Below are 14,647 nucleotides of genomic sequence, written 5' to 3'. Positions count from 1 at the left end.
AGTTGTAAGCTAATGAGTATTCATGGTATGCAAATATAATTAAAGTTGTTAAAGTTGGAATCTGCCATGGGACGACATGGAGACCAACCCGCTACAAAGATGCCACTGACTTAATCTGGTTGTCAACCCGCCTTCGGAAAAATGAAATTTCAACTCCTGCCTTATTAAGACACCACGCCTGCCACATTTTTCACTCTTACAGACCCCATAAAATACCTCCCAGTGTTTTTCAGGTGGTGAAAATTTTTTGAAGCTGCATGTCAGATTTTCCAATTTTTGTGAGTTTTCATGCATGACACACTCTGTCTTTGTTTTCAGTTTAAGGACAGGGACTTCCAGTACTGGCAGTGCTTATACCCCCAGTGTCTCAGCAGCTGGATGGATCATTGGCAGCTGGTGTGCTATGTTACTCCTTGAGCCAATGGAAGGATAAAAATTGGAATGAAATCATACATACAGATAGAACGCATCATGCTTGTTTTTCCTAACAAATTCCAATAGAGATGCTGCTGTTTCTCAGTGGAGAAGAGGAGAAATTTTGAAGACTAATTACCTGTAGTCCTTTTAATATTTGTCATTAACACAGAGTATGGCGAGCAGATCTGCTGCCTGTCCCCTTGGTGGGAAGTGGGAAGCACAAATGATAGAGAAAGAAAATCCTGGTAAAACCAAAATGGAGAAAGAGGGATTGGGGAGGAAAGTTTAAGAAAATAATTTTACAAGCAGATTTTACCATTGTGTTGCAGGATGATTCTCGCAGCTGTCTACTTTGGCCTGTCTTTGAGCACACCCAATCTCCATGGTGATGACTATTTGAACTGTTTCTTCGCTGCCACCATGGAAGTTCTGGCCTATGTGGGAGCTTGGCTTTTTCTCCAGAGGTTTCCCCGCAGGTTCAGCCTTTCAGGCTCACTTTTCCTTGGTGGAGTCGTCCTTTTCTTCATCCAGCTCATACCTTCAAGTAAATTTTTCCAATACAGTTAACCTGTTTTTTTATTGAACATTTTTAAAGCAGCATTTCATGTTAAATTGGAATATACATGGGGTGTAATCTTTAATAGATTTTAGCATTCTGACACACTGTTCCACAAAATATGAAGACCCATCACAATTTCACTGATCTCAAGCTGTGTTGTAAGGATGAGGTGCTGGGAGAACAGTGAGGGAGGGAAAATTGGTGAGTCACTAACCCCAGGCCATTCCTTTACACTTCATACTTTACTCATTGGCAGAAGAGCTGAATTGTCCAACCACTTTTTCATCCCTCTTTCTACAAAACTAAAAAAAACCTATATTTTACCTAAGAATGTTAACATGGAACAGCTGAAATTTATTTCAGTTTTGTCGCAATCAAATAGCACAACTGGAGCCAATGCGATACATTAAGTTGTGCATTAAATCTATCCAATATATACTTAGCAGTGCATCCACAAACCCACATGCCGCATCCTCCCTCCACCTCTCACCCTCCTTGCTGTTGACTCACACCAGTAATTAGCTGCAACATCTGTCATCATGGAAGAATTAAGCCCTATATAGAATTTGCCCTAGTTTCCATTGAGTTTCAGAGTGCCAATGCATAAGTACAGACACTGCTATGAAATGTATAATGCATCAGGTGGAATTCCACTGGTGAGAAGCCTTACCTAACACTAATTTACAAATAGACACTAAGATCCTGATCACCCAGATTTGTTTCCTGGCCCCCATGACAGCTGACACTGTAAGTGGGTCCTTCTCACTAAGCACTCTTCCTCTTCTCTTCAAAACCACCAGCATTATCCCCTTCCTCAAAAATACCTACAAACTTCCACCCAGATCTCAACTTCTCTTTCCTCCCCCAAATCCGTGAATTTATTGTGGCCTCCCTGATCTAGACCCATCTTAGAATCATAAAACGATTACAGCACAGAAGAGGCCATTTGGTCCCTCGTGTCCATGCCAGCTCTCTGGGTGAACAACTATCCTCGTCACATTCCCCCCACCTTTTCCCCATAGTCCTGCAAATTTTTTCACTTCAGATAATTAGCCAGTTCTCTTTTAAAGTCACACTTGAACTGCTTCCACCAAACTCACAGGCAGTGCATTCCAGATACTAACTACTTGCTGAATAAAGAAAGTTTTCCTCACGTCGTTTCTTTTGCCAATCATCTTAAATTGATGTCCTTTGGTTCTTGACCCTTCTACCAACGGTAACTGTTTCTCCCCATCTACTCCGTCCAGAGCCCCAACGATTTTGAACACCTCCATCAAATCTCCTCAATCTTCACTTCATCAAGGAGAACAGCCCCAGCTTATCCAATCAATCCACGTAACTGATGGTGCTCATCCTGGAAACATTCTCAGAATCTTTTCTGCATCCTCTCTAATGCCTTAACACTCTCTCTAAACTGTTGTGTCCAGTACTGGACACAATACTCCAGTTTAAGCTGAACCTGAGTTTTATACAGGTGGTTCAGCATAATTTCCTTGCTTTTGTACTCGATGTCCTTTTTATAAAGCCCAGGATCCAATGTGCTTTATTAACCTCTTTCTCAACCTCCCTTGCCACCTTCAAAGATTTGTGCAGATATACCGACATGTCTCTGTTCCTGCACCCGCTTTAGAATTGCACGCTTTTTATTAAATTGGCTGTCCTCATTCCTCCAACCAAAATGTACCACTTCACACTTCTCTGCATTAAATTTCATATGCCATTTGTTTGCCAATTCCACCAGCCTGTCGAAGTCCTCTTGAAATTTATCACTATCAAAGAACAAAGAACAGTACATCTCAGGAACAGGCCATTCGGCCCTCCAAGCCTGCGCCGATCTTGATGCCTGCCTAAACTAACACCTTCTGCACTTCCGGGGCCCATATCCCTCTATTCCCATCCTATTCATGTATTTGTCAAGATGTCTCTTAAACGTCGCTATCTTATCTGCTTCCACCACCTCCCCTGGCAGCAAGTTCCAGGCACTCACCATCCTCTGGGTAAAAAACTTGCCTCGCACATCCCCTCTAAACTTTGCCCCTCGCACCTTAAACCTATGTCCCCTAGTAACTGACTCTTCCACCCTGGGAAAAAGCTTCTGACTGTCCACTCTGTCCATGCCGCTCATAACTTTGTAAACCTCTATCATGTCGCCCCTCCACCTCCGTCGTTCCAGTGAAAACAATCTGAGTTTTTCCAACCTCTACTCATAGCTAATGCCCTCCAGATCAGGCAACATCCTGGTAAACCTCCTCTGTACCCTCTCCAAAGCCTCCACGTCCTTCTGGTAGTGTGGCGACCAGAATTGCACGCAATATTCTAAGTGTTGCCTAACTAAGGTTCTGTACAGCTGCAACATGACTTGCCAATTTTTATACTCTATGCCCAGACCGATGAAGGCAAGCATGCCGTATGCCTTCTTGACTACCTTATCCACCTGCGTTGCCACTTTCAGTGACCTGTGGACCTGTACGCCCAGATCTCTCTGCCTGTCAATACTCCTAAGGGTTCTGCCATTTACTGTATACCTCCCACCTGCATTAGACCTTCCAAAATGCATTACCTCACATTTGTCCGGATTAAACTCCATCTGCCATTTCTCTGCCCAAGTCGCCAACCAATCTACATCCTGCTGTATCCTCTGACAATCCTCATCATTATCCGCAACTCCACCAACCTTAATTTAATCTGGACAAATGTGAGGTAATGCATTTTGGAAGGTCTAATGCAGGTGGGAGGTATACAGTAAATGGCAGAACCCTTAGGAGTATTGACAGGCAGAGAGATCTGGGCGTACAGGTCCACAGGTCACTGAAAGTGGCAATGCAGGTGGATAAGGTAGTCAAGAAGGCATACGGCATGCTTGCCTTCATCGGTCTGGGCATAGAGTATAAAAATTGGCAAGTCATGTTGCAGCTGTACAGAACCTTAGTTAGGCCACACTTAGAATATTGCGTGCAATTCTGGTCGCCACACTACCAGAAGGACGTGGAGGCTTTGGAGAGGGTACAGAGGAGGTTTACCAGGATGTTGCCTGATCTGGAGGGCATTAGCTATGAGGAGAGGTTGGAAAAACTCGGATTGTTTTCACTGGAACGACGGAGGTGGAGGGGCGACATGATAGAGGTTTACAAAGTTATGAGCGGCATGGACAGAGTGGACAGTCAGAAGCTTTTTCCCAGGGTGGAAGAGTCAGTTACTAGGGGACATAGGTTTAAGGTGCGAGGGGCAAAGTTTAGAGGGGATGTACAAGGCAAGTTTTTTACCCAGAGGATGGTGAGTGCCTGGAACTTGCTGCCAGGGGAGGTGGTGGAAGCAGATACGATAGCGACGTTTAAGAGACATCGTGACAAATACATGAATAGGAAGGGAATAGAGGGATATGGGCTCCGGAAGTGCAGAAGGTGTTAGTTTAGGCAGGCATCAAGATCGGCGCAGGCTTGGAGGGCCGAATGGCCTGTTCTTGTGCTGTACTGTTCTTTGTTCTTTGTTCTAATTGTTTGGTCACCCTTCCTAATCTCTTTTTCTCAGTGTCTATTTTTTAATATATGTCTCTGTGTAGCAGTTTGAGACATTTTTCCCCCTTTCCCAGTTGCTGCCTAAATTTAAGTTGTTGTAGTTGTTGTTGGAACCTGGCCAGAATGGGTGATGTGCCTTTATTCAATGTACCTCACTTCCACCAGCCCAGTAATTATACTATCAGCATTAAGGGGACTGTTTTATGAATGTGTGCTTTCAGTGCAGAATCTCATCTGTTAGGAATCTATATCAGGAAATTGTGGATGCATATTTTCTATCCATTAATTTTAAAAGATGGGAAATGCCACTGCAAATTTCCAATATGTACTCTTAGTTGGTGAGGGTCCATGTCAGAAGCATGTTTTGGAAAATCAGCCAGTTATGTCGCGTGTGTGACAGGATTATACAGATGGGCACTTGTAAACCAATGCACCTTCCACTAAGTTTACAGTTCCATGTGTTTTTTCTAGATCTTTTAATCATTACCACAGTGCTGGTGATGATTGGAAAATTTGGGACCACATGTGCCTTCTCCATTGTTTATGTCTATGCTGCTGAACTGTACCCAACTGCGGTAAGAAACATGGGTGTCGGAGTGAGCTCAATGGCCTCCAGGCTGGGGAGCATCATCTCACCTTACATTTTTTATATTGGTAAGATAACAGTTTAACTTCTGTATGTAGGCAAAAAAAAGAACATTTCTTGCACTATCTTGATACCTGCAGATCATTCACAAATCCACACCATTCATGTGCACATGGTGTAAGTGAAGAGACGATGAAGCAATAAATATGTATAAGATACCTGAGCAGCCTCTCCCTCCTCAGAGCCAGGTATCTCTCACCACTGTTCCTTATCCCACTGTCTGAGACCAAGGGTGGTGGTGTTTGAGTGAAAGCATTATTACAGTGAATGTCTACAAAACCTGGGTGAAATTTTTAAATGATTTCTTCATTTTGTGATTATGAGGAAGTGACTAAGTAATAATAGGAGTTCTTTCAATTAATCAGGATGTTTGAAGACTGTAGCCATGCACTGTACTGCAGGTCAGCCATTTCATTACCAACCCAAACCTGACAGTTCTCTTTCAGCTTCTCCATCTCCATTCCCTCCTTAGGTCTACTGAAGGGCTTGTTGGTTACTGTTTATCCACTACTGTTACTTTGGTGCACTGATTGGATAAATTTCAACGCAGTCAGCAGGAGCGGGATTGGAGGTGTGATGGGGCCGAAAAATTGGGAGGGGATGCGTTGGCCCGGAAATCCACTATCATGATGTCAGTTCTGGATTTTATCAGTGGCAGGAAATGTCCAAGGCAGTGTTGCCACCATGATGTGATGGAACTATCATTACAGTTGCTGGACAAGTATCCAGCATGTATTTGCATTGGCCTGAATCAGATTTTATGGGGGTTTCCAGTTTAGTGAATGGCGCACGTAGATCACATGCCTTCAGATCTGGATTGTTTAAAGGTGGCCGCACCGAGGCAAGGCCCTAGTGCTGCCGCGGAAAGACAGCCATCAGGTGTTTTGGATAGATGCAGGAAGGGGAACGGGGTGCAGCGGCTATTGCCCAACAGTGGTGCAGCCCTCATGACAAAACTGGGTGCAGTGGGGTTTTGGCCCTCGAGGCAAAAGTAGGTGCAGTGAGGTTGTAGCCCTTAAGGCAAGAATGCGCACAGAAAGACTGCAGCCCTCAGAGCAAGAATAGGCTTCTTGTTGGGTGGTGGGCTCTCTGCAAGGGTGGGTGCTGAGGGGTATTAGCCAGTGCTCAGAGGTGTGTAGCAAGGGGAAGATTCCAAATGCAAGGTCTTCTCTGACAACACACAGCTGGGGGAACAAACAGCTGGCATTGGTCTTATAGACCCAGTCTTTGTAGCAGAGACTCAGAGGGAAGCAGGGCCAGACAGTGGCTGGTCAGCTGGTAAAGATCGACTCGGGGAACCATAGCAGCCAGCCATGCCAAGGGCCTATCCACAGCACAGAGTCCACCAGACTTGCCTCAGCTACTTCCAAGTGTCCAAGCGGCAGTGTCAAAAAGACTGTGGCTCTCCAGGGAGGTTATCACCAACTTATGCGTCATGCTGCAGGATGAGCTGCGACCCAGGGTTTTTGATGGACATTTAATGTCTGTGGACTTGAAGATCACCGTGGCATTAAACTTGTATGCCTCTGGTTCTTTCCAGGAATCCACTGAGGACATGTGTGGGGTGTCTCCGGCAGCAGCCTATCGCTGTATCAGTGATTAAGAAGGCCAGTGATTATGTGCAGTACTGGACCGACCCTGACGGTCAGGCAGAGAGGGCCATCAGCTTCGGGGCCATCACTGAATTCCTCAGGTGCAAGGTATTATCGATTGCATGCATGTGGTCATCAAGGCTTCCATGAAGCAGCCAGCAACCTTCTTAAAAAGGAAGGTCTTCTATTTCATCAACGTTAAAACTGATCTGTAACCACCAAAAGCGTTTCGTGTAGGTACGTGCCCACTTCCCAGTGAGCAGCCACGACGTCTACATACTTCGATGGTCCCAGGTGCCACAGTTTTTCAGGCCCCCCAGTCGCCTTCAAGGATGGATTCTCAGGGACGAGGGCTACCCATTGAAGATGTGGCTACTCAGGCCTGTGAGGAACCCTCGCACTCAGCAGAGGAGAGGTACAACACCTGCCATGGGTGCACCCGAGTGACCATGGAGCAGCCTATTGGGAAGATGAGATTCTGCTACCTGATCAATCCAGTGGAGCCCTGAAGTATGCTCCAGTGAGGGTCTCACATATCATGATGGTCTGCTGTGCTCTGCACAATCTAGCATTGCAGAGGGGGGAGACCTTGCATGAAGAGGACATGATTGAATGCCAGTCCTCATCTGACGAGGAGGATGCTGAGCAGGCAGCGCAAGATGATGAAGCCTTTGTATTGGAGGAGATGGCCATTGAAATATGCATAAGGGAGTCGCGGGACAATCTCGTGCATACTCAGTTTTGGCCACCATGATACACGTTCCAAGATACGGGCATCACTGGCTAGGACAGCATTTATTGCCCATCCCTAATTTCCCTTGAGAAGGTGGCAGTGAGCTGCCTTCTTGAACTGCTGCAGTCCATGTGCGGTAGGTACACCTACAGTACTGTTAGGAAGGGAGTTTCAGGATTTTGACCCAGCGACAGTGAAGTAACAGCGATATAGTTCCAAATCAGGGTAGTGTGTGGCTTGGAGGGGAACTTGCATGTGGTGGTGTTCCCATGCATTTGCTTCCCTTGTCCTTCTATGTGGTAGAGGTTAAGGGTTTGGAAGGTGCTGACAAAGGGGCCTTGATGCGTTGCTGCAATTAGGAATCGGCAATAAATGCTGCCCTAGCCATCGACGCCCATATCCCATGAACAAATAAAAAAAATACTCCCACACCTTGTGCCCAGGCTCACCATGCACCCATATAGAACCCGTACAGGCTACAATGGCAGCCCACTGAGGGAGCAAGGGTGAAAGTGCATCTGACAGGTTAGCAGGGAAAACTTGAGAGACTCAACAATGGAAGTGATCTCCACTTAGTTAAACAGTTACAATAAGAAGACTAGGTTGCACTCACCCGTGAAACCCCAAATGTGTCTAGGTGTTCTTCTTCACGTGCTTCTCTGACTTTCTATTGAGTGCTCCCCCTGCATTGACAGCTGAGGTGAAGGCAGACTGCTGAACGCACTGCCCTGGATAACTTTAGCGAATATCCTCTGGCTGCCTGAGGCCTGGAGGGTCCCAGCTGGCTGAAGGGTCGCTGCACAGGTGCAAGAGCCTCCTCAGTCATCACAGCAACTGGAGCTGGGGTCACAGGTGGAGGGTCTGGAGGTGCCACTGTCCATATTCAGACTGCCCTGAAGGGAACCCCAAGATGTGGAGGTCAGCCTCTCCTCCTCCCTTTCAAGGCTCACTTGAATCTCTCTGCTGACGATAGAAGGATGATGTTATAACCGGCTGCTCCAAAGATCCCAATCAAAATATATGATTCTGATTGTGGTGGGAAAAACGCACTGATAATTTAATCCTGTCACTCCACAGATCGCTTAACATATCATTTAAAATTTTCCAAATGAAAGAAAAACCCAGCCAAATTGTACCATGTATTAACCCCCGAATGAGGCTAACCAAACCAGGTGTCTTTAAATCAACAAATTAACTCTTTAATTAGAAGAACTAAATTCTTAAACACTATGAAGATCTTAACAGCATTTAAAATAGAAAAAAATAGTCCTTGCAAATTTACAGTCCAATATGGATTGAAGTCCTCACAGAATGTTGCCTGAAGTCCTCACAGTTGTCCGATGCAGAAAAAAATGTGCTTCCACAGTAGAATAGTCCGTTGTCTAACTTCAGCAGTAGGTGATGCTTTCCTTCTCCAGCAAATTTCAGCAATTAACGAGTTTCAAACACTTTCAATAGAATCAAGCTGATTTTAGAATTTTTGAGGGATAAAAAATTGTCACAGTCTAACTTCCCTTTTTTCAATTCAAATTACCAGAGATTGCTGTTCTGGCTTGACTTTTTTTTAGAATTTTGAGAGATAATAATTAAACAGACTAAAATCCTTTCCCTTCAGTTTAAATAGAACATAAGAACATAAGAACGAGGAGCAGGAGTAGGCAATTCAGTTGCACAAGCCTGCTCCACCATTCAATACGATCATGGCTGATCTCATCTCGGCCTCAACTCCACTTTCCTGCCCATTCTCCTAACCCTTCAACCCATTACTAATTAAAAATCTGTCTATCTCCTCCTTAAATTTACTCAATGTCCCAGCATCCACCACACTCTGGGGTAGCGAATTCCACAGACTCACGACCCTTTGAGAGAAGTAATTTCTCCTCATCCCTGTTTTACATCTGCTACCCCAGATCCTAAAACTATGATCTCTCGTTCTAGATTGCCTCACAAGAGGAAACATCCTCTCTACATCTACTTTGTCTATCCCCTTAATCATCTTATATACCTCAATTGGATCTCCTCTCATTCTTCTAAACTCTAGACAGTAAAGGCCTAAACTGCTCAATCTGTCTTCATAAGACAAACCCCTCATCTCTGGAATCAATCTAGTGAATGTCCTCTGAACTGCCTCCAATGCAACTACATCCTTCCTCAAATAAGGGGACCAAAACTGTATGCAATACTCCAGGTGCGGTCTCACCGATGCCTTGTACAGTTGCAGCAACACTTCCCTACTTTTATACTCTATTCCTTTAGCAATAAATGCCCAAATTCCATTTGCCTTCCTTATTACCTGCATACTAGTTTTCTGCGATTCATGCACGAGGACACCCAGATCCCTCTGCACTGAAGCACTCTGAAGTTTCCCTCCATTTAGATGATAATTTGCTTTTCTATTCTTCCAACCAAACTGGATAACCTCACACTTATCCACGTTAAACTCCATCTGCCAAATTTTGGCCCATTCACCTAACCTATCCATAGCTATTTGTAAATTTCTTATTTCTTTATTGCAACTTACTATAGAACCTATTTTAGTGTCATCTGCAAATTTGGCTATAGTATCTTCTATCCCTGCATTCAAGTCATTAATATAGATTTTAAATAGTTGGGGCCCAAGGACCGAACCCTTTGGTACCCCACTAGTTACAACTTGCCAACCAGAAAAAGACCCGTTTATCCCAACTCTCTGTTTTCTGTTGGTTAGCCAATCCTCTATCCAAGCTAATAAATTGCCCCTAACCCCATGTGATCTTACCTTGTGTAATAACCTTTTGTGCAGCACCTTATCAAATGCCTTCTGGAAGTTCAGATATACTACATCTACAGGACCCCCATTAACCACTTTGCTTGTTACAACTTCAAAAAACTCTAGCAAATTAGTCAAACATGATTTATCCTTCATAAAACCATGCTGACTCTGATGGATTGCATTTTGACTTTCTAAATGGCGTGTTATTACTTCCTTAGGAATGGATTCTAACAATTTCCCAACGACAGATGTTAAACTAACTGGTCTATAGGTTCCTACTTTCTGCCTCCCTCCCTTTTTGAATAAGGGCGTTATATTAGCTTTTTACCAATCCACTGGAACCTTTCCACATTCAGGGAATTTTGGAATATTATAACCAATGGATTCACTATCTCCGCTGCCACTTCCTTTAAGACCCTGGGATGTAGGCCATCAGACCCTGAGGACTTGTATGCCTTCAATCCCAATAGTTTGCTCAGTACTTTTTCCCTAGTGATGGTGATTGTTCTAAGTTCCTCTCTTTCTCCAACCTCTGCATTACCTGTTACTATTGGGATGGTGATAATGTCCTCCACCTTGAAAACTGAGGCAAAATACTGATTTAGTGTCTCCTCCATTTCTGTGTTCCCCTCTATTAACTCCCCAGTCTCATCCTCCAAGGGACCAACATTCACTTTAGCTACTCTCTTCCTTTTTATATACTTATAGAAGCTTTTGCTATCCATTTTTATATTTTGTACTAGTTTTCTTTCATAATTTACCTTTGTTCTTTTTATTACTTTTTTAGTAATCCTTTGTTGATCTTTAAAAGTTTCCCAATCTTTCAGCCTGTCACTGGCCTTTGCAATATGGTATGCCATAGTTTTTATCTTTATGTTTTCCTTAACTTCCTTGCTTAGCCATGGATGATTTTTCCCCCTCTTAGAATCTTTCTTCCTCTCTGGAATATATTTTAGTTGGGAGGAATTGAATATCTCCTTAAACATCTGCCACAGTTCATCAACTATCCTACTTTTTAGTCTTCCTACCCAGTCTACTAGGGTCAAATCTGTCCTCATGCCGATGTAATTACCTTTGTTTAACTCCAGAACACTAGTGTGGGACTCCAGTTTCTCGCCCTTAAACTGAACTTGAAATTCTAACATGCTATGATCACTCTTCCCTAGAGGATCCTTAACTATGAGATCATTGATTAATCCCACCTCATTACACAATACCAAATATAAAATAGTTTGCACCCTGGTTGGTTCCACAACATATTGCTCCAAAAAACAATCTCTAATACATTCAATGAACTCTTCCTCCAATCTACCCTTGCCAATTTGATTAATTCAGTCTATATGCATATTAAAATCACCCACTATTATTGCTGTACCTTTCTTACAAGCCCCCAGTATTTCCCGGTTTATACTGTGCCCCACTACAGAACTACTGTTTGGGACCTATAGATTACTCCTGCCAGGGACTTCTTTCCCTTGCTATTTCTTATTTCTACCCAGACTGATTCTACATCTTGATCTCCAGTGCCTATATCATTTCTCACTACAGACTGATCTCTTCCTTTACTAACAAAGTTACACCACCTCCTTTTCCTTCCTGCCTATCCTTCTGAAATACTGAGTACCCTTGGATATTCAATTCTGAAACCTGGTTTCCCTGCAACCATGTCTCAGTAATTGCCACTAAATCATACCCATTCATCTCTATTTGCGCTGTTAACTCGTTTATTTTATTCTGAATGCTTTGTGCATTCAGATACAAAGCCTTTAAGTTTGTTCTATTATCAAATTTCCCTACTCTTGTATGTTTCCTTCGTGCGATATGACATTCACACGTTCTGTCCTTTCCTTTTATTTTCTGGTAACAATCAGCCTCATCACTAATCTGCACTCCTACCTTCTTCAACTTTGACTTCCTAATTTTCCATGCAACTGAACACTCCCCCCCCCCGCCCCCCCCCCCCCACTATTTAGTTGAAAGCCCTATCTACTGCCCGAGTTATGCAATTTGCCAGGTCCAGTTGCGCAGTGGTTAGCACTGCAGCCTCACAGCTCCAGTGACCTGGGTTTGTTCCTGGGTACTGCCTATGTGGAGTTTGCAAGTTCTCCCAGTGACTGTGTAGGTTTCTGCCAGGTGCTCCGGTTTCCTCCCACAGCCAAAGACTTGCAGGTTGATAGGTAAATTGACCATTGTAAATTGCCCCTAGTGTTGGTAGGTTGTGGGGATGTGGTAGGGAATATGGGATTAATGTCGGATTAATATAAACGGGTGGTTGTTGGCTGGCACAGACTTGGTGGGCTGAAGGGCCTGTTTCAATGCTGTCTCTCTCTATGACTCTGATCCAGGCATGGTTCAGGTGGAGCCTGTCTCATTGGAACAGTTCCCTCCTTCCCCAGTACTGGTGCCAATATCCCATGAATACAAACCCATTTCTCCCACACCAATCTGAGCCATGCATTTACCTCTTTAATCTTATTGACCCTGTGCCAATTAGTTTGTGGCTCAGGTAGTAAGCCGGAGATTATTACTTTTTTGGTTCTGCTTTTTAATTTAGCCCCTAGCTGCTCATATTCCCTCAGCAGAACCTCTATCCTCATTCTACCTATATTGTTGGTATCTATGTGGACCACGCCAACTGGATCTTTCCCCCTCCCACTCAAAGTTCCTCTGCAACCCAGATGAGATATCCTGAACCCTGGCACCAGGTCGGCAACATAACCTTCGGGACTCTCGATCCTGGCCACAGAGAACAGTGTCTATGCCCCTAAATGTACTATCCCCAATTACGACTGCATTTCTCTTTTCTCCCCCCACTTGAATGGTTCCCTGTACCACGGTGCTCTGGTCAGTTTGCTCATCCTCCCTACAGTCCCTGCTCTCGTTCACACAGGGAGCAAGAATCTCGAACCTTTTGGACAAGGACAAGGGTTGAGGCTCCTGTAACACTACCTCCTGGATCCCTCTACCTGCCTCACTCAAAGTGACACCCTCCTGTCCCTGACCACTGGCCGAATTCAAGGTAGTCAATCTAAGGGGTAACTCTCCCCCTCCTTGATGTGTCACAGTGTCCGAAGCTCAGACTCCAGCTCATCAACTCTGAGCTTTAGTTCCTCGAGCAACCAACACTTGCTACAGATGTGGTCATTAGGAATCACAATGGGGTCCACCAGCTCCCACATCATGCAGGTACAACACATCGCCTGGCCCTGCATCTCTATTTTATTTAATTAGATTTTAATTTGTTTTTTAAATTGCCGACAGGTCTTTAGTTTTTTAATCGACTTTAATTTTTAGTTTATATACTAATAAATTGATCAAATCTTACTCTATATTTGATTTCAATTTAATTAAATTAATAGCTTACCTGAATACTGACCCCAGCGGCTCTCTGTTTCCCTGCTCCCACCGTTAAATGTGATGTCACTCTGATGTCACTTTTCGATTTTTTTCCCCAGCTCCGCTCCTCGGGCTGTGCTCCTCTCTCTCTCTCTCTCTCTCTCTCCGACTCTGGTTTGGTTTGGTGCACTTTTTGAACCTCTGCTCCTCAGGCTGTGCTCCTCCCGCTCTCTCTCCGACTCTGGTTTGGCGTGCTTTTTGAACCTCCACTCCTCGGGCTGTGCTCCCCCCTCTCTCTCTCAAAGGTTGAGAGCTCGTTTTCCAGGTGCTCTCACCACAGCTGTCCACTGTGTTTGTCAGAACAAACTGTCTTCAACTAAAATGGCAGTTCAAAATAGAATTGTAACAAATGTATCGCCTAATACTCACTCCCTATGGCTGTATCTATGGTAACGATAATGCACCCTTTGAATTACAGCCTCCAAATTGCTGTTTCTAAGGCAACAAAAAGGCACCTTCCAATAACTCCTGAGGCTTGCTGGTTCTTAAAGCAATATTGATCCTTTGCAAGCCTTAAAGGCAAACGGTATATTCCTGGAAAAAGAACTACAGGACCATGACAATAGGGACTTGGAGAAAACTCCATGTGCTTCATCCCCCTCTCGCCTTCCCACTGCTGCATTGAGCTCATGGCAAAGACGATGATGTGCAGATCTGAGCACATCTCCAAGATCTATCTCCATGAGCATCGCCGACCTCTCAAAGAAGGAAGCCATGTGCTCACACGCCTGAGACATGGCAGCACTCATGGCATGGATGGACTCCTCCTTCGTCTACACATGACTGCGCATTGTTTCTGGCAGCTGCACCAGATGTTCCCTTACCTCTCTCTGCAACTTCAGCATGTTCTGTGCTGCCGACACCAGAGGCTCATCATCAGCCGGCGGCTCCTTCGACTGTCAGTGACCTCAGTTGTTACAGCCTCTGTAAGCTGCTTGGAAATGTGTGTGGGGCTCTTACCCATTTGTGACCCTGCTTCTCAGTCCGAGCATATTATCAGCAATGTGAGAATATCTGCGCTGATGGAGGGTGCAGGG

General features: G+C 44.5%; 1 protein-coding gene across 2 annotated transcripts in view; it reads left to right on the top strand.

The window, feature by feature from the left end:
- Positions 1-14,647, top strand: part of LOC137375966 (organic cation/carnitine transporter 2-like) — a 158,117-nt gene that overhangs the window by 113,372 nt on the left and 30,098 nt on the right. For both annotated transcript variants that reach the window (XM_068043771.1, XM_068043772.1), the window contains exons 7-8: positions 747-961; positions 4,963-5,145. In XM_068043771.1, the coding sequence (XP_067899872.1) occupies positions 747-961; positions 4,963-5,145 (398 nt within the window). The remainder of the gene's footprint in view (positions 1-746; positions 962-4,962; positions 5,146-14,647) is intronic.

Source organism: Heterodontus francisci, chromosome 12, assembly GCF_036365525.1.
Source record: "Heterodontus francisci isolate sHetFra1 chromosome 12, sHetFra1.hap1, whole genome shotgun sequence".
NCBI lineage: Eukaryota > Metazoa > Chordata > Chondrichthyes > Heterodontiformes > Heterodontidae > Heterodontus > Heterodontus francisci.
The sequence above is the reverse complement of the archived record's forward strand: the minus strand, read 5'-3'. Positions and strand labels throughout refer to the sequence as shown.